Source organism: Triticum urartu, chromosome 5A (genome assembly GCF_056163025.1).
Source record: "Triticum urartu cultivar PI428250 chromosome 5A, HENAU_Tu73, whole genome shotgun sequence".
In the NCBI taxonomy this organism is placed as follows: Eukaryota; Viridiplantae; Streptophyta; class Magnoliopsida; order Poales; family Poaceae; genus Triticum; species Triticum urartu.
In genome coordinates, this window is record NC_141877.1 from 633,011,476 (window position 1) to 633,038,123 (window position 26,648).

The 26,648-nt window shown below is 44.2% G+C and overlaps 2 protein-coding genes and 1 non-coding gene across 3 annotated transcripts; all 3 read left to right on the top strand.

Annotated features, from left to right (window-relative positions):
• Positions 1–7,061: 7,061 nt before the first annotated feature.
• LOC125511238 (dolichol-phosphate mannosyltransferase subunit 1) lies at positions 7,062–10,509 on the top strand. The gene is made up of 8 exons (XM_048676566.2): positions 7,062–7,365; positions 8,382–8,481; positions 8,579–8,612; positions 8,691–8,767; positions 8,860–8,885; positions 9,775–9,939; positions 10,013–10,127; positions 10,223–10,509. The coding sequence occupies exons 1-8, from the start codon at positions 7,250–7,252 to the stop codon at positions 10,325–10,327; spliced, it is 738 nt and encodes a 245-aa protein (XP_048532523.2). The 5' UTR covers positions 7,062–7,249; the 3' UTR covers positions 10,328–10,509.
• On the top strand, positions 9,322–9,452 carry LOC125511892 (small nucleolar RNA snoR113). The gene has a single exon (XR_007285163.2). It is a non-coding gene; the product is annotated as a small nucleolar RNA snoR113 (small nucleolar RNA).
• Positions 10,510–22,901: 12,392 nt separating the features above from the next.
• LOC125511240 (DIMBOA UDP-glucosyltransferase BX8) lies at positions 22,902–24,817 on the top strand. The gene is made up of 2 exons (XM_048676568.2): positions 22,902–23,496; positions 23,560–24,817. The coding sequence occupies exons 1-2, from the start codon at positions 23,004–23,006 to the stop codon at positions 24,435–24,437; spliced, it is 1,371 nt and encodes a 456-aa protein (XP_048532525.2). The 5' UTR covers positions 22,902–23,003; the 3' UTR covers positions 24,438–24,817.
• Positions 24,818–26,648: the final 1,831 nt, after the last annotated feature.

Sequence of the window (26,648 nt, forward strand, 5' to 3'; positions counted from 1 at the left end):
TGCCATTCGTGACCCGCCTGACAAGTACCATGGTCGATCGGCATGAAATGGTATGTTATACTGACTGTAGTAATTTGATGATATATATGTGCTTTACTGTTATACTTACAAATGCAAATTATCCGATGATATGCTTAGTGAATCTGATGATATGCTTAGTGTAGAGTCCAATGATATGCTTTGTGAAACCTAGTCGATGATATGCTTTAGTGTAGAGTCTGATCACATGCTTATTAGTGTAGGAACTATTAATAGTGTAGATAATCCATATATACTTATTAGTAGAATTCATGATTAATTAGTACAAATGCGTACTACTGTGTCTTTTGATAGTGTAAAAATCTAGACTTAATAGAAATATATTTACAAGAGTATGTGCGAGGCTATTTATTAATTGATATGTTTTTCTTATTCAGAAATTGTCAAAGATCCTATCTGTGAGTTGTGGTATCGAGCCTGATGAAGAAGGCTCAGCTGGACTACGCCTTACCGCAAGGGGCTCCGTCACCACCGGTACTTACCGCATGGACACAGACGGTCGCACACACTTAAACTCGGTTGGGTGGAAGAGATTCCTCGTTGGCAAGAATCTTCGTGTTGAACAGGCCATCATAATTACTATCAGGAACACCCACCGCCCAGGCTTGAGGATGATGATCGTCGTCGATATCATCTAGAACTACATATGTGTGTGTGGCTATAACATCTAGAACTACATATGATGATTATCGTCGATATCATGTAGAACTACATATGATGATCGTCGTCAATATCACCTAGTACTGCTTGAGGATGCATGTTGAGTATATATGAAATTGTTATCTAGTACTCCCTCGGTTCCAAATTACTCGTCGTGGTTTGAACTCAAATTTGAACTAAAACCGTTCCAAATTACTCGTCGTGGTTTTAGTTCAAATTTGAACTAAAACCACGACGAGTAATTTGGAACCGAGGGAATACTACCTAGTACCTATAATGCTTTATGAAATTGATATCTAGTAGTACCTAGTATCGGGAAATTGCAGTTTATTGAAGCTGAAACGGGGTGGAAATGATGAAAGATATAGCAGTAGCGCGAGGCTAGGAAATCGCTACAGCTAACTAATAGTAGTGTTTTCCGGAAAAGCACTTCTGATATAGTCAATAGTAGTAGCGCGGGTACAGACAACACTACTACTAACAGTTAGCTGTAGCGCCTTATTGGTAGCGCGGTTGCCCGCGCTGCTGATAGCCTCAAAACCCGCGCTACTACTAGGGTTTTCCCTAGTAGTGTAATGAACTTGTACGTTGTCGTTATGATCAACTAGTTACATATTACATTTGAGCAACCCCAAAGTCCACTGTACTGTAGGAAGTCAATACGATACTCTAATGATATGAGGAACTTAAACACATGCTAACACCCCGTGTTATAAGAATTGATTTCTAACGATATTATCTCAATGCATAACAAAAAAGTTTGGGTCGATTCAATATGAATGTTCTTCCAACGCCATATTCTCCATGTTTTAGGACTATCATTACACTTAACGATATCCTAAGATCAGGAAAACATGATCAATAACAACACTTGAGCCAGTCTTAGAGGCAAGACTAGGAACCTATACTTTACCGTTTATCATTCTACACGTGCATATGAGTTTTCCATCGAATTGCATATGCATATTCCAGAGGATCATAGCAGTTATAGTATGAAATATAAACTCTTAATTACGAAAATGGAACATATCATCTTGCTAGTTGCAAGGCTACATCTATATGATCTAGTAGGGGTTAAAAATGAAGTTTCACTATGATACGTCCATTTTGCATCATGCTTTTATATCGATATTTATTGCATTATGGGCTATTATTACACATTATGTCACAATACTTATGCCTATTCTCTCTTATTTTACAAGGTTTGCACGAAGAGGGAGAATGCCGGCAGCTGGAATTCTGGGCTGGAAAGGAGCAAATATTAGAGACCTATTCTGCACAACTCCAAAAGTCCTAAAACTCCACGGGAGTCATTTTTAGAATATATAAAAATTATTGGGCGAAGAAAGCACCAGAGGGGGCCACCCACCATCCACGAGGGTGGGGGCGCGCCCTACCCCCCTGGGCGCGCCCCCTGTCTCGTGGGCCCCCTGGCAGGCCTCCGGTGCCCATATTTGGCTATATGAAGTCTTTCACCCTGGAAAAAATCATAAGAAAGCTCTCGGGACGAAACTCCGCCGCCACGAGGCGGAACCAATCTAGGGCTTCGGCGGAGCTGTTCTGCCGGGGAAACATCCCTCCGGGAGGGGGAACACATCACCATCGTCATCACCATCGATCCTCTCATCGGGAGGGGATCCATCTCCATCAACATCTTCACCAGCACCATCTCATCTCAAACCCTAGTTCATCTTTTGTATCCAATCTTTGTCTCAAAACCTCGGATTGGTACCTGTGGGTTGCTAGTAGTGTTGATTACTCCTTGTAGTTGATGCTAGTTGGTTTATTTGGTGGAAGATCATATGTTCTGGTCCTTTATGCATATTAATACCCCTCTGATTATGAACATGAATATGCTTTGTGAGTAGTTAGGTTTGTTCCTGAGGATATGGGAGAAGTCTTGCTATAAGTAGTCATGTGAATTTAGTATTCGTTCGATATTTTGATGAGATGTATGTTGTTTTTCCTCTAGTGGTGTCATGTGAACGTCGACTACATGACACTTCACCATTGTTTGGGCCTAGGGGAAGGCATTGTGAAGTAATAAGTACATGATGGGTTGCTAGAGTGACAGAAGCTTAAACCCTAGTTTATGCGTTGCTTCGTAAGGGGCTGATTTGGATCCATATGTTTCATGCTATGGTTAGGTTTACCTTAATACTTCTTTTGTAGTTGAGGATGCTTGCAAGAGGGGTTAATCATAAGTGGGATGCTTGTCCAAGTAAGGGCAGTACCCAAGCACCGGTCCACCCACATATCAAATTATCAAAGTAACGAACGTGAATCAAATGAGCATGATGAAAACTAGCTTGACGATAATTCTCATGTGTCCTCGGGAGCGCTTTCCTTTATATAAGAGTTTGTCCAGGCTTGTCCTTTGCTACAAAAAGGATTAGGCCATCTTGCTGCACCTTGTTTACTTTTATTACTTGTTACTCGTTACCAATTACCTTATCACAAAACTATATGTTACCGATAATTTCAGTGCTTGCAGAGAATACCTTACTGAAAACTATGTATCATTTCCTTCTGCTCCTCGTTGGATTCGACACTCTTACTTATCGAAAGGACTACGATAGATCCCCTATACTTGTGGGTCATCATACTGATTATTGTCAATTGGTAGGGGTTAAAGCCAAAGTTTCACTTACAGTCATCGCTAGCTTGATCATCCACTGCCTAGTTATATAGCTACTTCACATGGGTAGGAAATGATTTCTACTACAAATACATCATACATGAACAAATCAGATGTAAGTTCCATTCCTTTTAGCATGACCGAGTTTTAGATCAGGCAACTTGTTAAATAGTATTATATTTGTACAGAATTGTATTTGTACTTGCAATGTCATTTTGCATGCAACTTGTTAGTAATACTAGGATATTATACATAGTGTGGATTTTATGCGTAGAAGCTCACAAAATTTTATTACATATTTAATACTAGGATATTATACGTAGTGGGGATTTTAGTTTTTTCTACACTAGTGCATGGGTGGCGGCATGATGAGTGGAGGCATGGGAGGATTCATGGGCGTCATGGAAGGCGGCATAGGAGCATTCTTGGGTGCCATGGGAGGTGGCATTGGAGGAGGCATGGGTGGTGCTATGAGTGGTAGCATGAGAGGGGGCATGGCTGGTGGAATGGGAGGAGGTATAGATGGTACCATGTATGGCAATAAAGACAATGAAGTCAATGGTGGCAATAAGACCGATGTTCCAAGCCATGGAGACAATTCAAGAACATTTAAGAATCAAGGCGATGAAAGCTAAGAGGCTATGTTGCTATGTACTTTTATGTTCTATACACTTTTTTTGTGTTGGTGACTCACTATGCTTGTGGTTTGCATTTGAATTTGATATGTCGATTGAGGTTCAATTTGATATGTTGTTGATTATGTGTGTGGTGATCTTGCAAAGTTTAAATTCTATCCATATTCATGTTTTGTTTCAATATGTATGCAATTGTGGAGAAGAAATATGTGGTTGGATGCCCTATTTACATCATTTGTTGGAGAAGAAATTTTCTATTGCCCTAAAACTACTTTTCAGTGCCTTTTTTACATCACCTATTGGAGGTGTTCTAAAATGGTGCAAGAGCAACTCTAGTAGATTCTCATATCAGCGGTCATCATCCGCATGCTTCATATGGATATGGAGCAGTGGTGAATCCATGAAGAAACTGCAGGGAGGGCTCAAAGTTAGCAGCGAAAAAACAAAATATTTTTGTGTCATTATCTCCTAATCTTTTAGTGAAAATAAGCTCAAACACTCCTAGATTAATAGTGAGCACATTTAGTAGTTACTGAAATTGTTTAGCATTTTTATAAAAAATATCATTGTACCAAAAACTAGGTCTGTTTAGTAAAATAGACATGCTTTCCTAATCATTATGTCCGAATTGTATTGAATACTAAATCCTGTATTGAACCAAACTTGTGCATACTCATACTCTGTCTCTTTATTCTTGTAAATTTACAAACAAATTGTATTGAACACTAAATCAATTAACAACTTATCACATAAAATGCATATTCAGAAAGCTAGTGTCCCGGGACCCAAATTTGTGGTCCCCCCCTCCCCCCATAGTTGGCCCCGTCAGCCACCCTTGCCTCCACTAGCGCAAGGGTTTAGTACCCGTGTGTGGATCTCGTTGTTTTTAAGGGGTCCCTGTTTTCTCCGCGTGATAGGACGAGACCTCCTATTTGGTGCTCTCCGCGCTAGTTAGCGCAACAGGCGCTCGTACGTGACGCGTAGCGGGCCGATCCAGCAAACGTGAAGCTCATTTGGTTCTTGCTCAAATCTCATTACAAGTCGGGTCACTTGTTCCGCTCGCTCTGCGGCTCACACCTCGCTCGCTCGCTTGGGATATCTGGTTGACCACTTGACCGGCGAGAAGTGCATGGATGAACCCGGGTACATATGAACCCATTTTGGAAAACACATTTTGCAATGTCAAAAAATTCTGAAAAAAAATGCGCGCAGACATCTTCATATTCTATGTGTGTGCAGAAAGTTTCACAGAAAAACAACTTTTTTGTAGCCTGTGCAAAAAAGATAAAATTTTATGCCGTGAAACGCTATTTACAAGCAGTAAAATTTGTCTTTTTTACTGAGACAAAACAAAAATATTTTTTTACACAAAACTTTGTGCCGTGGACATACCTTTGCCAATATGTATGCATAAAAGTTTTTTAGAATTTTTGAACATTACAAAACGTGTAAAAAGTACATTTTTGAAAAGCAGGTGCAGATGCCTCCGCGTGCAGATTGTCCACTCTCCTTGACCGGCTCACTAGTTTATCGTTAACTTTTGGGGGAAAAAGTGCAGTTTTTTTTAAAAAAAAACTAAATTTGAAAAGGAGTTCACCAAAAAAAAACATCATGAATACTGAAAATGTTCACAACTTTTTAGAAGTTTGTAAAAAATGAAAAAAGTTTGCAAAAGATGAGAAAAAATCAAGATTTTAAAAAAGTTCAGGAATTCATGAAAATTTCAGTACTTGATTTTTAAAAATGCGAATTTGAAAAAAATCACGAATTTGGGAAAAAAACTCACCAAACTTGAAAAAGATCACAAATTAAGAAAAGCTCACCCGTTTTAAAAAATCAGGAATTCATGAAAATTTCAGTAATTTGATAAAACATCATGAATTTGAACAAAGTTGATGATTTTTTTATAAAGTTTGCTGATTTAAAATATAAAAAGGAAAAACAAAATAAAAAGTAAACTTTTTTAACAAAAGTCGGTCCAAAAAACAAGAAAAAATGAGAAACCCACCCTTAAAGGTTCTAATTTTTTGTCAAAACTGGAGTGGGAAGGTTCTTTAAACCAGGGTGGGAAGCTTTACCAGGACAGTTTCCCAGCGAAAAAGCCTTATGGACCGGCTCGATACGATCGAAGGAGTGCTCCCTATATAACTATAAGTAGCGTGGAATACTAATTATTGCATAGGTCGGAGAATAGCGTAGTAATGCACACCTTCCATCGCGAGCGTGCTGCGTCAATTGGGACGGGTCATTATCAATTTTCACCCCATCGATTTGGGGAATATTCTAGAACCTTCCGTGAACCGGGTTGTCAATTTTTCTTGTTTTTTCATTCTTCTTTTATTTTTCTCATTTTTTTCTGTTTCTGCCAATCCTTTTTCTATGCGTTTTCGTTTTGGGATTTTTTTTCTATATTTGTTTGTTTATTTTTTATTTTCGTATAAATATGCAAACAATTTTTGAAATGCACGAACATTTGTTTAGTTCAGGAAAAAGTTTTGAAATAACTGAAAATTTATTGAATATGTTAACAGTTCTTGAATCAACGAATATTGCTTTTGAAATTCTTCAACATAGTTTGAATCTGTGAACTTTTTACTGAATCAACAAACATTTTTTGAATTGACAAACATTTTGAATTCATGATCTTTTCTGAATCAATAATATTTTTTGAAATTTAGGAATTAATTTTGAAATTCACGAGGACTTTTTTTATCGACGAACATTTTCTGAATCAGTGAACGGTTTCTGCTATTTGGTACATAACAATTTTTTAAGTTTGCAAAATTTTATTAATTCAGGACATTTTTTTGAATTCATGATTATTTTATCAAATTCTTGAACATTTTTTCGAAATTTCTGTCATTTGTTAAAAAATATTGAAGCTGAACATTTTTTTGAAATTAAGAACAATTTTATTTTCGAATTTGAGATTCGTGAACAGTTCTCAAAGTAACAAAAAACAAAAGGAAATAAAGAAGAAAAACAAGAACCATCGGATCTTTTGCAAGCATTACGCAGTGACCCTAAATAAAGCTTGTCTCGGTAAGCCCGTATAAAAACGGGCCAGTGCGGTACTTATGCGCGGACGCGCGGCCCATCCAAGCCCGACTTGACTGCCCGGAGCGCTTCCAGTTTTGACACCGGCCGGCGACGGGAAATCGGCCTCGCCAATCTCGCCGGCTTCCCTCCGTCCCTGCCCAACTGCGGCTGCGGCGTCAGATCGCGCACCGAGAAGAGTTGATCTGCCGGCGCTGATCTGCTCTGCTCGGTGGAGACGATGGAGAAGGGAGGCGAGGCGGGCGGCGGCAGGCCGGAGTACAGCATCATCGTGCCCACCTACAACGAGCGCCTCAACGTCGCCCTCATCGTCTACCTCATCTTCAAGCACCTCCCGTAATCCTCCACTGCCACCCCTCCCCCCATCAATCCACCCACCTCTGTTCATCCTCTTTTAGTTCTCCCGGTGGTTGAGATCTTTGTCTTGGACGGAGGTCGTTCGTGATCCAGATAGATTTAGAGCCCGCTCAGATTTCCTCTTCTGTAGATATACCTGGGGCGGGATGCCTCGACATCAACTGAAAATTTTGTTGCCAATCGATTTGAGGTTCGCAGGCGGGTTAAGCAGAAAATTCAATAGCTATTAGTTCATTCTGTACTCATATAGCACAACTGCACAACACCTTTGCAATTGCCTATTGTGTTCCCATTCAGACCCGGGCCATGAGATACGATCACTGCCGCTTTTTTTTATATGTAACTGCTAAATGCTAGCTGTGCCGTGTCAGCTGAATTTAGTCTCTGTTGTCCACTTGATCTTGTGAGAAGAACTCCCAAAGAACAATAGATTAAGGTGACAGTGTCATAAGACGATTTCAAAGCTAGATTCCGCTTCATGTTATTTGTCCAAGACTAGGAAGTTATTCAGAGTTACCCGAAGTATATCTGGTCCTGTCATTGTGCGCAGCTGGTTTCAGTTAGCACTTATCAGTGTCCATTATCCTAGATGCACTTCATCATACTGCTGGTATGGCTAGTTTGATCGATTGGACTAGCAGAAATTCGGAAACCATAGGTTATTAGCTATATCAACTGGTTGATATGAGCACACCATCTTACTCTTAGATTTGGTAAAAACTAATTTCTCAGGATTTTACAAGCCTTAGCTCTTTCTGATTCACATTATCTGTAGGTTATTTTAGAATCCATCACGCAGCACATTTATTTGTAGCAGCCAACATGTTCTCCGTTGCTGCTGTATACGTGTAGTATTTTGTCAGCATTACAACCTGTTTCGTTGCTGCTCTATACTTCTATTATTGTTAGCATGATATTGGTGTATGTCAAATTGCAAGGCTGTTGCATTTGTTTTAGTACTAAACTTAAACTGATGATGTAATTTTCAACTGCAGGGAGGCCAAGTTCGAAATCATTATTGTGGATGATGGAAGCCCCGATGGAACACAAGACATTGTAAAGCAGTTGCAGCAAGTATATGGTGAAGATCGTGTTGTAAGTAATTTAATGTATGAGTTTATGTATGCATGTGTGGTCTGGATTTTGGTTATTTATGACTTATTGCAGTGTCTTTTACTTGATATAATACCAGCTTCTGCGAGCTAGACCAAGGAAGCTAGGACTTGGTAAGCTTAGCTGCCCACTTCTACGAATTGTAAGCCATTGCTTGATGTTCGTGTTAACGAAATAGTGTAAACATTCAGGTACTGCATATATGCATGGATTAAAGCATGCCTCAGGGGAGTTCGTTGTTATAATGGATGCAGATCTATCTCATCATGTATGTTTCTTCTCTATGTTATTTGGCATAGTTAAGCTATTTAAATAGTTCCGTTCCTTTTAGTTACTGATTCCTTTTTCTATTTTGAACAGCCAAAGTATTTGCCAAGCTTCATCAGGTAAGAATCATATACTCAAAGATGCTTTTAAATTTATCCGGCAAGAATGATTGGATTTATATGCTTTGTATTTTATTTTATTGAGGAAGCTGGCAGGAGCACTGAATTTCAGTAGAAGAGAAAAACATAATTTCAGTAGCTCGTTTTTCAACAATAACACCACAGAGTTCACATGCAGACTGCTCCCCACACTGAATTGCACACTTCCACTTCATAGAATGGCTCCTGTCGATCGAGACCACATTAAGCACACTCCACAGACCAAAAACTATCACAAAGGGGGGCAAGAGCACTCATTCTGGCCCCCGAGGGAATCCAATTCTTGCCTTATAATACCTTTTTCACAATTCTCTTCCTGACTTGATCTCTCTTGGATCCACTATCGACGTGTGTTCTTGTGTGCTTTGTTTCTAGATAGATACATATTATAATTGTGTAGCAATGAGGAGAAATTGAAAGGCCGGTCTTACGTCTGCCTCCTAGACACAGATGATCGAGATCCTCTCGTCGTCATTCTGGGAGGTTGTAGCATGATGTGATATTGGCGAAAGGTTTCCTCTGAGCCATTCTCTCCAGATGTTTATATAGTCTGGCATGGGCACTGACACTGCCCTACTGTATGCTTTGTAAATATTAAGTGCACATTTACAATATAATTGTCTGCTTATTCTATTCTGTTCACTGGTCTCTTCTCTTTTGCAAAATACGTCTTAATTAACCAGTTTGCTCTTGTGAGGCATAGATATGTACTTAGTTGAGTGTTAGTTGTTTGATTTAATGGCTGAAACAACTTCAGCGAAGTTTGATATAGCTGAGCTATCCAAGCTCACAAAAACAATTACTTGGAAGAACCTATATAGCTTTTTTAATCATGTTCATCATTGACCAGGAAGCAAAAGGAAACCGGTGCTGACATTGTAACTGGCACGCGTTATGTTAGCAATGGTGGTGTCCATGGTTGGAATCTTATGCGTAAGCTGACCAGCAGGGGAGCAAATGTTCTGGCACAGACGTTACTACGCCCCGGAGCTTCTGATCTGACTGGGTCGTTTAGGTGTGCCTCATTTTATTCGAATATAATAAGATCTTTTACCATTACTGTTATTTGACACTTGCCGATTTCCTAGGCTATATAAGCGAAGTGTTTTGGAGGATGTCATCTCCTCCTGCGTCAGCAAGGGCTATGTATTCCAAATGGAGATGATTGTCAGGGCTGCTAGGAAAGGTTATCACATCGAAGAGGTAAAGCCATTTCGTATTGATCCATTTTCATTTGTGTAGGCTGGATACAATCTCCTAGCTTTGATAGTTACTATAACTTTGCTTGTCCTGTCCAGGTCCCAATCACTTTCGTCGACAGGGTCTTTGGAATCTCAAAGCTCGGGGGATCCGAAATTGTTGGATATTTGAAAGGCCTTGTGTATCTGTTGCTCACAACTTAGGGGAAAAGACACGGTAGATGCATGTGTTGGATATTTGAAAGGCCTTGTGTATCTGTTGCTCACAACCTAGGGGTAAAGACACGGTAGATGCATGACTGTTATAGCACAAACTCTTGTTAAGAATGATTTTTCTTATGTTCAGCTTGAGTTGCATAAAATTGCTAACATTTTCAGACTTCCAATTGAATCCTGTACACAAGTTTTGATCTGCTAGTACCCTTATGAATTGTGCCGTACCCCAGCTTAGCTGCTTATGGTGTATATACCACACCATATAATCGTATATCAATTACTGCTTCGAGCCTTCAACAGCTACCTTGGAAGAAATATATGACTGTATATTGATGAACAGCAGGCAACTTTTAGAACAACCGGTCGGTATTCCTATTGAAGTTATCATTCAAGGAAATGGATTGACGGCACAGAAACAAGAGGACAGCAAACATAAGAACATTCATATACTTGAATTTAATTTAGCTAATTGTAAGAGCGTCTAATGCTCGAGGAAAAAGACACAGAACACCAATATTTTGTTTTTAATCTCAGCGCACCCTTATGCTTAGTACAAAGAAGAAATGTGTGAAAATAGAGCGCACATAGAGATGAATGGTCATCCAAATCCCTGAATCTATATTACATCAAAGGAACTGTCCGAAAATCAACCACGAATGACCACTCATCATCAAAAGGTGAGATTTCTTGCAGATCCTTTTGATTGGTAATGTCCGACACTAACTTGCCGTCCTTCCCTCTCAATCTTGGCTCTTCTCCTTTTCTTTTTCTAGCTTCTGTAACACACCCAAAAGAAGTTAGAACGCATTTCAGAAGAAGTTGCACAACGACAATATACAACAAATGCCAAAAAGCAAAACGGCTTGGAAATTCTGAGAAACACAAGTTGCTGCCGCATCAGTTTTGTCTTATGTACCAAAATGCATACCAAGTTAAGCCCACAACTATAGCCTACAATTCCTCTCTATCTGAAGCTGCATTTTATCATCAGGGGGTGCTGCAACCGTTTCCTTTCAGCCAATAATGAATGGTTTAATGAAGCAAACCAGATTTATGTACAACCACATAGTGTCACAAATATAGGTTTCCATTTTTCTTTGCGGCCAGATACATCAAGAAGAGCCAACAGGTTTCCTACTCATCCTTCATTCTATACCTCACCTAAAAGACAAAATATACATTTATTGCACACCTGATCATTGAGTCGCATTGACGGTTACGAATAGTGTGATAATACTGACCAGCTCAATTAAAATATATTAAGCTCACAATTTGATGGAATAGTTACTTTATGGCCATATGCCCCACATAAATGCAGGCATGTAATCCCCAAGAACTGACTAGCAGCTCAACAAAAATGCATCAAATTCTCAGTTTACCCAAAAACCAAGGTAATCTGTAGCCATGCTATTCTAAATTCTAAATATACCAAGGATAGTCACTGCACTAGACATCAAAGGGCTGTCCAAAAGCAAACTCAGTTCCCATTAGCTGCTTAAGTAACAACACGCATGCCTCACATGTTTTTGGTCTAAAAAAACAGACTCCGGCTTCGAGAGCATAATACAGAGTACTGAACCAACATTGTGAATACAAGATCCTCCACCACTGCAGGTAACACCAACAGCCACAGTATAAGCCACAGGGAGCCCTCCAAAATGACGTGGCTAGGTCTCAGGTTTTCCCCACTGTAAACAAGGAAGAACACACATAGAGATCCATGGATCATACTCTGCTCCTAGCTACGCGCAGTACCGATCATGCCTTGGCACCTAGGCATCAACACGGCAACTAATCACACGGCCGCATCCGCCCTCTCACGCGCCAGCCCACCCACCTACGCATCGCGTCAGAGCGCAGCCATGACAATCAATCAACACACGACCAGTATAAATCTGCTCTGATTTCGCAGGCCCGGGGCAGCAGGGGACGGATTCGGCAGGAATAAGCAGCAGGGCGGGCTGGGGAAGAAGGAGGGGGGCGGGCGGCGCTTACGGATTGCTCGGAGTGCCAGGCGAGGCCGCGGTAGACGTTGAAGGAGAAGGAGCCGGCCAGGTAGAGCGTCGCCACGCCCAGCCCCGCCGTCAGCGCCTTGAACGCCGTGTCCATCACCGCCATCTCCGCCGCTCTCTCTTCCTCGCCGCCGGGTCCCGGGTTGTTCGAGCGCAGAAACCCTCGTCGCCGGATTCCGTCGGTCTGCGTGCGTGCCACGAGGGGGAGAAACCTCGAGTTGGCCTACTGGTTCGGGCCGTGGGACGTGGGCTGGGCCAGCACGCCCGCGGCCTGCCCAACACACTAAACTAACTACTCGTCTGTCTCCCCTCAGAAGAAAAAACTATCTACTCGTCTACTGTCTCTATCGATTTCCCCTCACAGTTCACACTACCCCCAAAAAACCCTCACACTATACAAAAGTCTATCGACTTGCACTAAATTCCCACAAAAACAAAAGTCTATCGAATACCAGTAAATTCACACTTGTGATATCATAGGTTTCAGATATTATGTTTCAGGTTTCAAATTGAGGCCTAGGAAGCGGCACATGGAACAAAACATGGAGGTTGAAGTGGTGACAAGAAAAGCAGTCGATATCATGGATGCGAGAGAAGAGTCAGTGATGAATACTGAGATTGTGAATAAGAAGTTGTCAAAGCTAAAGATGTTGACCAAGCGATACGAAGTAGAGGGTAGAGAGTAAAAATTGCTATCCCCGTGTTTTTTACACGAAAAGAAGTTTGCAATTGACCCAAAAAAGATTAACCAATCATGCATAACTCAACTGGATTGAGTGAGAATAAATAGCGTGGACCATGCCAAAAACCGATTAGTTAATTAATGCCATTGACGTCTCACTCACAAACGATGTTCGTAGAGTTGATGTCCCTAAGATATGAGGAGGATAATACGACTTACAACATTTTAAGTACTACCGGATACTGACTCGATCCCCTGCCAAAGAAAAAGATAAAAAAAACTTGCACTTGTTGACTTGCCGTGGTTGTGCCGCCCAAACCATGACCAGCAACATTTAACGTGGGAAAGGTTGAAACCTTGTTTGTTGCGACCTACTACGAGTACCCCAATGTGTATACCGAGGAAAAGACAAGCAAAATGCTCATTGGTGCCACTCTTCTAAGTATAGTGCTTTCCTATAAGATTAATTTTCTAATCCTTTATTAGAGAATTAAAAATAATAATTGATGTCATTTGATACCGATGCTTGCATGATAGCTTCACCCTTGCATGTATATGTGATTTCTTCAACTCCTCGTTGTGAATATTCATAGCAAGACATTTCAAGGATTATTTTCCATCGAAGAACCGACTAGTCCAATGCGAAGTTTTTTTCAACTGCATGAAAGGGGCCACCCATGAGCATTTCTAACACCCATATTGTCAATGTTCTATTCAACAATCACCGCATTGAAAGTGAAGTGTTTTTTTCACCCAAAGGCCGACTAGTCCAAAGATAAAGAAATTTCTTCAAGCATGCATGAGAGGGGTCGCCTCTCAGATGTGGATCAACCTGGGCCTCTTGGTTCCATCCTCTTGGGAAGCATATGGGAGGCTCCATCTCCAACAGGCCACGACCCTAATGTTTGGCCTTCTGTCACGCTCACTATTCTTTGGAAGATTTGCGATTCTAGAAACACCCTAAACTTCTGTGATGAGCATCACCTTTCAAGTCACTTTTAGGAACATAGCGTCAGGCTTCTCTCTCTGGATCTTTTGTTTTTACGACATTGCGCTAAAGGATGCAACAATCTTAGATATGGTGCCTCTCTTCAAGGTTTGTATTTCGCCCTTTTTTTACTATTTCGAGAGTGGACTTCGTTTGGATGTGCACATCTTAGTTATGCAAAGGCAGCTGTAATGCTTAAACCTTTTAAGTAACAAAGTCACTTTATCGAAAAATGCAAGATATGTGCTTTGAGTGGTAGTATATTCAGATGGGGAAGCTCTCCCCTCCGGTGACCATTAAAAAAATTATTGGTGCCATTTGATACCAATGCTTGTCAATGAAAAAAATAGCATGCTATAGCAAAATAGCGTCACCTTTAAATACGCTATTAGGGTGATATAACACACTATTTTTTCAATGATATGTTTGTATGATAGCTCTGCATTGCGTGTATACATGATTTCTTCCAACTTTTCATTGTCAGTATTCATGGCAAGACATTGCAAGAGTCGCAGCTTGTGCGGGTATGCTTCAACTTTCATGACAACAAAAGTGAAGGATTTTTCCATAAAAAACCGACTAGTCCGAAGGTTTTTTCTCAATTGCATGAAAGGGGTCGCCCATGAGCATTTCTAACACCCCTATTGTCAATGTTCTCTTCAACAATCACCGCATTGAAAGTGAAGTGTTTTTTTTTCACCCAAAGGCCTACTAGTCCAAAGATTAAAAAAAATCTTTCAAGCATGCATGAGAGGGGTCGCCTCTCAGATGTGGATCAACCTGGGCCTCTTGGTTCCATCCTCTTGGGAAGCATATGGGAGGCTCCATCTCCAACATGCCATGACCCTAATGTTTGGCGTTCTGTCGCGCTCACTACTATTCTTTGAAAGATTTGCGATTCTAGCAACACCCTAAACTTCCGTGATGAGCATCACCTTTCAAGTCACTTTTAGGAAAAATAGTGGCAGGCTTCTCTCTCTGGATCTTTGGTGTATACATGATTTCTTCCAACTTTTCATTGTCAATATTCACGGCAAGATATCGCTAGAGTCGTAGCTTGCGCGGGTATGCTTCAACTTTCACGACAATGAAAGTGAAGGATTTTTCCATCAAAAAACCGACTAGTCCAAAGTGAAGCTTTTTTTTCAATTGCACGAGAGGGGGCACCTATGAGCGTTTCTAACCCCATCGATGTCAATATTCGCTTCAACTATCACCGCAATGAAAGTGAAGTGGTTTCGATTTTCACCCAAAGGCCGACTAGTCCAAAGATAAGTTTATTTCTTTCAAGCATGCATAAGAGGGATCACCATGAACGTTCTAAAGCCTTGAATGTCAATATTCACGGCAGCTTAGCCAAGGACTGCGTATTGCGCATGCATGCTGAAACTTTCACCAAAAGAGTGACTAGTCCGAAGGAAGCTTTTTCTTTCAACTCTGCATGGGAGATTGGGAGGGGGGTAACGTTTTAACACTTGGTCGTCAACATTCGCGGCGAGGTTTGCCCAACTCCGAAGGGTCGCCGGCGCTTCAACCTTCACGGCGATGGAAGAGAAGGGTTTTTCCAGCGAGAGGGCCCGGCATGTACACAAAGTACTGCAAAGTGAAGCTTGTGTGCATGAGATTGGCCATCCAGCATTGGTGTTCTGCGTCCAGGGGAAACGATGAACAGTGAGGGGAAGCGGGTTGGAACTTGGACGCACATGTGAGTGAACATGAACGGCAGAATTGACAAATTTGACCTTAAAGCAAAAGTATTTCACAAACTAAACTGTTTTTGAAAATATTTCACACCGCTGACCCTTTTGTGCAGCTCCCAACAGTAAGGCGCTGCACTCTACTGTGCAACTCCTTACAGTTAGGCGCTGCACAGTGTAGTGCAGCTCCTTACAGTTAGGCGCTGCACAGTAAGAGTGTAGCGCCTTACTGTTGGGCGCTGCACATTAGAGATCAGCTGGATGAAATACTTTTAAACATAGTTTAGTTTGTGAAATAGTTTCGTCTTGAGGTCAAAATTATGTTTTTTGCCAACATGAACCGCTTGAGACGGCCGGCGGCCCAATCATGGACGCAATCATGCAACCCCCACTGATATAGAAAAGCATTTCATGTCGCATCCGCCGCCTCGCCTAGCTATATATCTCCACCGGCAGCTATAGCTTGACTTGACCAAAAACAAAAAACCACGACCGACCTCCCAAGTCGTGCTGAAACTGCTACGTGATCAATGATAAACAACGCCTAATGAGCCTGACCCTTGAAAAGAAAAACATAATGATGCTGTCAGAGCACACGTCGATCATGGCTGGCTGGCTGGATTGATACAGTATAATTGATCAACGCAACGTACGCGGTTGTGCAGGGCCAGAGTATTAATGAAGTCAGCGGGGTCGTCGCCGATGGGTGCATTTATATCATAAGCAACTTCTGCAACGCGGTTTCTCTCTGGCAGACCCACATGTATCTCGTAGTACAAATGAGGGTGGTGGTTCTGTCGTCGCAACCCCCGCGCGCACTGTAAACAAACAGTTGAAGACTTGGGAGCCGCGGCCTAATTCTGGAGAGCATTATATTGCTTGTTTACTCACGATCGGGGCCCTTTCCCTTTGTGTGGGTGCGTATGCAGTGACTCGGATCATTAACTCAGCAAAAACGTACCGCTTGTTCCATTGGCCGGACACGATCGAGCTAGTGTTGTATGTTCACATTATCTGACCTGGCTAACTACGTACTCACCTCACTCGTGTCTGAAACTTAGCTCTTAAGCAAGTACTATATGAAGAACGAGCCATGTTGCTATGCCATGTCAAGCGCTTTCTTTTTTTTATTTATCAAAATAACCTCTCTTTCGGTCGATTTCTGTTAAAGAAACCACCACATGTCATGCATCTCGAACGCTGACCCTGAGCTGGACACCGAATCCATCCGCGGACCATAGGACCAGTCAGCGAAAGCCGACCATCCAACCGTGGCCGCATACATTTCAAACTGGACAAATATCATCAAACATGACGGAATTCAGTAAGGTTCAGACAAACATTACATAAACGGACAATATTTATGTTTATTTTTTGTGAAAAAAAGCATCGGATCTCTTATAAAAGTTCATCAGAAGTACAAAGCACCCCAAACATAATAAAAATTACATCGAGATACTTAGACCACCAAATGACCAATACTACTGCCAGAACGAGCCGTTGTTCCTGCTCCCTTACCGGAGCTGGCATGACCTTGTCGATAACAGTCGGGAAGCGCCGGGATTCTCCTTCCCGCCACTGGCCGCCGGAGCGGCTGGCAGAGGGGAGTTGCAAACCCTAGTTGCCGCTTTGTAAAAGGAGCATACTTTATACTATGATGAAGTTGTGCAACTCTGGTCACGCGCAAATAAAAACGAGATAAACTGGTCACCGGTGGCTACATAAACAGATGATATTTCATCCAATTAACTAAACTAAGCCCGGAACACTCAAAGTAATTATAAAAAATAGCACAATTGATCCATAACTAGGATGCAAATATCTTGGGTACAACAATAGTTTAAATTCAACGAGATAACCAGATGGTCAACAAGTTTTCAAAATCAACGATACTAAAATCATAGCCGGCACATGTCGTCCCACAACCCCTTGATCTTAATCCAACAATGTATGTGCGTGAATGGCCCACGCTCGATTTTATAGTACATCACGGCAAAGCTTGCAGGCTATACAACGTGTAGAGCAACATGAAGCGAATGAATGAATTAACCAACATAGAGAACAACAAGAAGCAAAACTTACGATCTCCATGATTTACACACCCAATGACTACATTGTCTCCAGACATTCAACCGCGGCGCAAAACTTCATGAGAGTTGCAGATGGTGTACCATAGATGCGATATCGACTCACACAATGTTCATGGATGATGTGCATGCCGTAGGACGCGAAGTGCTTTCGTGCATAAAATAAACCATGCATGCGCTACCAAAAGATCGAGCCCCTTGAGTTCATGCCTACAAACTCCACAGATACGGTCAACCACGCGCCGCACAATAACTCATCCTCCTTCACTGAATACCCCGCCATCATGCTTGCTATAGGACACAACAAGAAGTTTTAAAAAAATAGTTTAAATGGCATTTTGACTAAATACCTGCCAGGCGCAGTGTTTGCCATGGACGTCGCCGACCGGGGGGGGGGGGGGCTGGGGATACCTAGCTACGTAGGGTCCTGGGTGAACGGCGGCGTAGTCCAAGGAGTGGGGGTTGCAAACATCCAATGATGCCTGGCGGCGGCCGAAGAGGTACAACGTCGACGTCGGATGAGGAGGATCCGGATGCAAGGCAATGGGGGCAGGGGCAGAGTGGAAGAAAAAATGGACCGGGAAAAGGATTTGAGTGGGCTGGGGGTGTCGGAGTCCTACGTGGTGGCGGTCCGGACTCCGGCAACCCCCCCCCCCCCCCCTCCTGTTTGCTTTCGGTTTGCGGAAAAAAATGACATCCGGCCTACTCTGCGGACTGATAGGAAATCATGTTTGATGATAAAATAGATCTGAACACCTTGGTCCGGACGGATACGGACGGTTTAAAGTCAGCATTGGAGATGCGCTAATGGTACTCTCTTTGTCGATGGCGGACTGCTAGAAGATCACGTTTTAGACGTTGCCATGGTCTGTAGCAGTTCTATTCAGTGTACAATTGTTTTCCATGACATTTTCTCTTTCCGGGGGTTTCCATGACAATTTCGATGATAACATTTTTTTCTCACTTTATCGATCTGAACATTTTTTTTATAAAGGATGTATTTTATCGATCTGAACATATCTGGAATGTGCCTACAGTGGTTGTAAGTTAGAAATGTCTGATCGAACGTTTGTTCACGAACGTGTCGACGTACTTCTAGTGACATGATATGCCACAGAATTAACGTCATGGTCGACTCGGGACCTAAATTAGTAGTACAACTCTGGTCTTTCGTGTTCACATCGGCTCCAACGACATTACTTAATGTCCAAATCTTAGCTTTTAAGCAAGTACGAATGACAATTCATTCTGAGGTGGAAATGTCTTTTACATGAAGGCACATCATGCACGTTTGTGTGCATCTAGGGAAATGGCCATTATGTCCTTTTGGTTACAACGCGATCCTCCCGTTTCCGCATTACTATTTCTTTGCCACATCTCTTTCATCTACCGCCCAGAATCTTGTCGGCCTCACCAGCTTCTTCTTCCCGTATTCGCCTCCTTCGATTGCTGCCCCCTACCATCTCATGTTCTTCTGCTTGGTTTCTATAAGGAAACCCTCTTTTGCGGGAAAAAAAAACCTTCTCCCTCCTTGTTGCCGACATCTCCTATCGCTCCACTCATCCCTCAATAGAAGACACTAATCTAAGAGCAAGTACAATAAGGTACTAACATAAACAGGCTATAAGAACTAAAATATTATATCTTTACTTAGTTGGCGAAGAGAGAAGAGAAGCGCGCTCTTAGTTAGTTGTCGGCTCTAGCATGAGCCCCAAAACGCTTTGTGAGGTTGTAAGGTGGGCCAAGTACTAATAAAGTAGTACATATATAAAACTTACTATTGTATATGCCGACTACAATGTTGGCTATAGATGACATGGCAACTTCTTATAGCCGATTGTTCGTTGTATTATTAACCATGCTATAAAGCAATCAGGGCACTCTTCCCTGTTGGACGCCAGTGTGTTGTAGCCACCACTACCTTATAACTGCCAAACTTGCCACCATCAAGGCACTCTCACTCCTTATCCATGACACTGAAGAAGACACAACCTATAATTGCCGCCGACTCGAAAAATAGGTCCCTTTTGAATATGAGTAGGGCCCCTAGGCTAGGTGGTGCTTTTGTGGAGCTAGACCGAAGGAAGAGCAAAGGGCGATTCCACAACCTACTTGGAATATGGTTGTGTGCATCATGTGATGCAAAGGCAAGGGTAATCCCCTTTTCAAAAAAGAACGACCTACTTGGAATATGCAGGAGGGAGGGGGATTTAGCTCTGCATCCTGCATGTTTCGAGAAGTGAACAGATCAGAAAGAGGACTGAGTTCGATATCTACGCCGAGCAAAAGACGAAGTCTAAAAGAAGGTAACTATACATGCCTGATAAGGAAGAGGGTGAGAACATGTTGTAACCTATCTCAACCTATTTCCTCACACGTTTAGAATGACAAATGGCTGAAACAGTAACTAATGTGCTTTCTCTCCCTATCATTTCGTCAATAAAGAAGACATCCCTAACTTGATTTACCATTTCATCCCAACTGAGCCTGCCTATTTGAAGTATTTATCTCTATCTTTCTCTATTTAGAACATTGTCCTTCACTACTTGCATCTCGTCTGTCATGTGTTGCTATGTAAGTCGTACACTTAATTTTCAATTTGTAAAATATAGAATTGTAGAAGTTTTCATTCTATGTTATCTCTTCATATTAGTGCTTGGGAAATTTTAGAAGCACGATCCCCTCCCTTCCTCCCCACACGTCTCGCCATTATCCATGCGATGCTTCCAACTTGTCGTCCGGAGGCGTGTGGAGGGTAGTGTGTCCCTATATCCTGTACTCTATATCATTTTTTCTGTGCAGATCTATCTCGGCGGTGCTGTATTTCGGAACGGACGGCATGGTTTGTGTGTTTTTGGTCCTCTAGATCCACATTCGCCCAACGAAGGCTGCCATTCTTAGCTTTGTCATGTAGCGTGTGATTTTTGTGCTCCCCGATTCTTCCTGATTTGGTCTGGGGCTTTCTCAAGGCCCTCTTAATGTTTTCTTCTCTGGGGCAGCGATTTGCTTCATAGATCGGGCCCATCGACGTCTCCTGGTTTCCATTGGCGACTTATCAGCCACTACGACAATGTTTGTTGGCTCTGATGTTGATCTAGAATTCTAAAGGTGGCACCGAGCTCTTCTCACGGCACAATGTTAGTGAATGCATGTGGAATGAAGTTTCGAGACCCCCAAGGATTTCGATGCAAGTATTTAAGGGTATGTTTGTAAGGATAGGGTTTGATATATTGCCTTTGTCCTGAGAGAGAGAGAGAGAGAGAGAGAGGGAGCATATTTGAGGTTGATGCAGATATATAAGAGCGCTTTGGCTATTTATCGGGTGCGTAGGCAAGGGGGGTTGCCGTTGCTAGAAACATGAGGTCAAGGTGGTTTCGAGGGATGGCCTTGGCCGACGGCAGCACAACATTGGGCGGCAGCATAGGGGCATAGGTAAATGGGCGGTTAAGCTGGTGCTTTTGGCATGGACGTCTGGAAGAAGATGAACGACAATCATGGGGGGCTGGAAGGTTGAAGAAGGTGGGGCAATAGTTGGATTAAAATCCAACAACCCACACATATTGATAGATTTTTTTTCAACTAACCATTGAATATAGGGAGTGCCTATTCATCACATATATGAAAAAAAAGTGTTGCATCAGGGACCGTCCGGTCTTCATCCAACAACCCAAAATAGACCGCACATTGTTCATCTTCTTCCTACATTTCTTCTTCCTCCTTACACAGCCGCCGGCCAACTCAGGCCTAACCGCGCGCCTCCGCCCCCCCTCCCCTCGACCTCCCCCATCGCCGTGTTGTCCGTCCTTGTCATCCCTCTAAGCCCTGCGGCACGAGTGAACAATTCCGGTGGTCCTCTACACACCCCACCCGCCCGTAGGATAGATAATGAGGTTGTGCCTTCCCTCTAAGATAGATAATGAGGCTATGGCTTTCCCCTGAGATAGATAGTGGGGTTGGTTATTGTCCGGCGAGGTTTCTTCTTCTCCAACGAGGTCCGGCTTGCCTGAAGGAAGAAGGTGCCTAAGGGCATCTCCAACGCCGAACCCCAAACCTCCAGCATCCGTCTGGACCGCACTGTCCGGACCCCGGAAGCCATCCAACGTCGTCCTGTCTCAGTCTGCGGCACGGTCCAGACGTACTTTCTCTCACAAACCGAAGACAAACATGGGGAGGAGGGCTTTGCGGGAGTGCAGACCACTCCCACGCCTGCTTCTGACCACCCTGAGCCACCCAAACCCCTTCCTCGCCCGCGCGCGTTCTTGCCCGACGCAGCTGCCCGCATTCATGCCGCTGTAGAGGGCGCCACTCCACATTGAAGATGGCTCAGGGCGGACGCGACCTCTCACTTTGAAGTTGCGCCTCGGTCGAGGAAGCCACCTGCGACGCGTCTCCGGTGTCTACAGTGTCGTCCGCGCTCAAGCCGCCGCTCGCCAGGAAGCGGCAGCCGTGGAGGCACAGCTGCAAGCGATCGCGGAAGAGAACAATGCCAGCTGCGCCTCCTACGCGCCGCTGATGAACTATCAGGCGGCCCGATGGGACGATGACAACGCCGGCGCCACCATTTCCATCGTGGATCTCACGTTCACCGGCGACGGAAAGGTCGCAGACTCCTCCTGGGATGAGTAGGCCACGGGAGGCGGCATGCCTTATGTCCCATGTGGACCGGTCCATATCCATGTTCTACTCTTCCTCGCCGAAGACCGCACCTTCACTTCATGGGTCTTATCATCGGTGCTCATGGAGAAGGCAGATGGAGGATGACATGGGCTTGGACGCCGGCCGCCGCCGCCGTAGGATAGGTTTAGAGTCGGGTCACTTTTTTGTTTTAAATGTTTGAAATGTAATGGAAATCCGCCGTGTTTTTATGAAATTTGTCATGTTTATATGAAATTCGGTCGTGTTTGCATGAATTTCATCCGATTTGTTGAAAAAGAGTTTAAAATGTACGTGGCTACGATTGGATGGCGGCCTCCTATATCCGTGTCCACGGACGGATGCGGAAAGAAATTTACGGGTGCGCGTTGGAGATGCCCTAACGCAACAAAAAAAATTCCAGGTACATGTAAAATAGCAAAACCCTTGATATATAAGAGCAAGTACCACACTACCATTGCCACCTGAGCTTGCTAATGCTGAGTCGTGCACCTAGCAAGAACCATGCTCCCGTGATATCATCACCGTAGTGGCCGGCGCCAACCATGGCGTTGGGGGGCAACGCGGTCGCCGGTCGCCGTCGCCACGTGCTGCTGTTCCCGCTGGCGTACCAGGGCCATATCAACCCGATGTTCCGGCTGGCCGGCATCCTCCACGGCCGCGGCTTCGCCGTCACCGTCTTCCACACCCACTTCAACGCCCCAGACCCATCGCGCCACCCGGAGTACCGCTTCGTCCCCGTCCCCGACGGCATGTCCGGCCCAGCACCCGTCGCTATCGAGGACGTCGTCTCCCACATCCTCGCGCTCAACACCGCGTGCGAGGCGCCCTTCCGTGACCGCCTGGCCGCCGTCATGGAAGAGTACTCCAGGGACGACGTGGCGTGCATCGTCGTCGACACTCACCTGCTGTCCATGGTGAAGGTGGCCACGAAGCTCTCCGTGCGCACCCTCGTCCTCCGCACTGGCAGCGCCGCCTGCCTCTCGTGCTTCGTCGCCTACCCTCTCCTCATCAAGAGAGGCTACCTCCCTGTGCAAGGCACGTAGCATAATTCCCATGTTTATCTCTTGGATCGATGGACTGACCCTTGTTTGCTTGCAGAGTCGGAGCTGGAGACGGAGGTGAGCGAGCTGCCGCCGTACCGGGTGCGCGACCTGATGCAGCTCGGCAGGCGCCACGACCTGACGTGCAAGCTGCTGGAGCGCGTGGTGGGGGCCGTGAAAGCGTCCTCCGGGTTAATTCTCAACACTTTCGACGCGCTGGAGCGGCGGGAGCTGGTGAAGCTCCGGCGTGACCTCGCCATGCCGGTGTTCGACATCGGCCCGCTCCACCTGTTCTCCCCCGCCGCCGCAGCCGAGAGTAGCCTGCTGCGGCAGGACCGGAGCTGCCTGAAGTGGCTGGACGCGCGGCCGGCGGCGTCGGTGCTGTACGTGAGCTTCGGTAGCCTCGCGTGCATGTCAGCGCGGGACCTGGTGGAGACGGCGTGGGGCATCGCCGGCAGCGGCGTGCCCTTCCTCTGGGTGGTCCGGCCAGGCCTGGTCGCCGCGGACGGGCTGACGCGGCTTCCGGACGGGTTCGAGGAGTCGACGCGCGGGCGCGGGATGGTGGTGGAGTGGGCGCCGCAGGAGGAGGTGCTCCGGCACGCGGCCGTGGCCGGGTTCTGGACGCACGGGGGCTGGAACTCGACGACGGAGAGCGTGTGCGAGGGGGTGCCGATGCTTTGCCGCCCGCACTTCGGCGACCAGATGGGGAACGCCAGGTACGTGGAGCACGTGTGGAGGGTGGGCTTCGAGGTCGCCGGCGCGCTCGAGAGGGGCGGCGTGGAGGCCGCCATCCGTCGGCTCGTCACGGGGAGCGAAGGCGCCCAGATGCGGGCCAGGGCCGGCGAGCTGAAGAAGGCGGCGAAGGAGTGCACCGGCGAGGCCGGCTCGTCGGGCCTCGCCATCGGTAAGCTGGTAGACCACATGCTGGCACTGTAGGGGAAACGTGGCCGTACGCGTTTACCTCATTAATGTGCCTCTCGTGCTATTTTATGCCCTTTTTCACTGTCTTCAACGGTGTCAGTTCAGAATCTCTGTTAATTAAGCACGTACTAGGATATACTTCCTCCGTCCCGTAATGTAGGACGTTTTTTTGACACTTTCTAGTGTCAAAAAACGTCTTATATTATAGGACGGGGGAGTACTATTTATAAGTCAGTCTTCCCTTTGATTCTCATGTGTAAATTGCAAGGAAATTTACGCATTTGTGTTTATATAAGTTAGGTGTGGGACGAACAAGTTGATGAGGTTATTTGTATGTGTTCTCATAGTCGTATGGTTGTCGCCATTCTGGCATAATCTTGTGCTGTTGTCATGCATGATTCAACCTTCCTATATATAGTTATATATAATACTCGTGATACATGCTGTACGAAGACTCGTGATACATGCTGTACGAAGACTCGTGATACATGTGCTAAGACTTCATAAACTAGATGGCAGTCGATTCAAACATTGGCTATTTCCGTGTTTTGTGATGCCATGCATGATCCACACTTCCTATATATAATAGCATGATTTTGCAAGCTATTCATGATGCTTAATGCTAGTTGGCAGCCGTTTCAAAATTTTGGCGATTTTGAGCAGTACCGGAATATCGGTATCAAAATTTCAGACTGGATTTTTTTCCATCTGAAAATTTATTAACTATTTTAGGATAAAGTAAGCATATTTCCATTTCTATAAATTCGAAGTTTGCGAATATTTGCCTTTCTGCTCGGGTCACAACTAGTCATACCTTTCCATGAAAAAACATGGGTTAATTTTTGAAAACTTGAGGGTAAGACGACGCTCTTCAGGGTTTTTTTTTGTTCAAAGAATTTTTGTGGTAGATTTAAGGATTGGAATCCTTGTTAATTTTTGCTACGTCGGTTGTTTGATTCGTACGACCGAATCCTACATATTTTTTCCCCAAGGATCCCTTTGCACTACATTTCATTAAGGAAAAATATGAATCCACCCACACCTCTTAAAATAATGATTTGGTTTTTCCCATGAAGCAATCAAAACACCAAAATTCTTGTGGGATTTGAATGTGTGTGACATTTCAATCAAGCGTTAGGTCTCAAATTAGCTATTGCCAACTCAAAATAAAAATAGGATTAGCTATGGGTGCAGTTAGGTCTCAGACGAATTAACCGAGTCTTTGTCTAGTATCATAACATATAAGAAATAAAAGAGAAGAAACTGAAAAGAAAATTTTGCATGGATGTCAATGTAAGATCTCACGAATGTAGTAACGAATGAGACAAAATCAAGTCCTAGTCGACTGAGATTTAGCAAGACTGATTAGCTATTGCCGACTGAAAATATATATATTACAATTAGCTATTGCCCATGGCATGGAAGGACACTTGTGTTCATCCACCTCAAGACCTCAAGTTGGCAACAACTTTGAACAGGGGTGATGGATCACGCATGCATGAACAACCAGGACGTGCCATACCGAAGGCGCGATCATGATCCTATCCCTTTCTCATTGCAGGGATCATGATCTTATCCTTAACTTCCTGGTGCAGACGTGCGGCAACGAACCCAGCAAAAGCCCTCATCCTTATTTGCAATATATATCGGGCACAGAGTGATGCTCACGCACGCGCACGCGGTCGGGCGTTCCAGAATGACGTGATCGTGTCTGCATTTACAGCGTGCCGTACCCGGCGAGGCCACGGGATGGTGGTGCCGTTCGGATGAGGGCTTCGAACACGTCAAACCCTAGCTAGCTGGTCCGTAGTGGCTATAGTACCTCCGACCTTGAAGCCGATAGGCTCTGTGCATGCATGATTGCATACACGCGGTCAAGTCTTCTGGTCTTTTTTTATAAATATATCTACGTCTTCTAGAGGCTTGGCCCGCATCCAAACGAGTCAGGTTCAAGTGAGATAAACAGGACAGTGAGCGCAACTTGACTTAGACGTAGACGGAGGCAGCAGACCTACTAGCGGAAATAAAATGACACGGTGGTCATATATACAACTCGCCGTATATCTCATCCTGTGTGAAATAAGGGTGTCACAAATACTTAGATGTACTTCCTTCGTTCCATAATATAAGAGTGCTTTTGACACTATTATGAAGGGGAGGAATGGACCCGACAATCAAGTTGGAGACACGCTCCGGTGAAACCTCGTAGTGGCAGACCTAGAATCG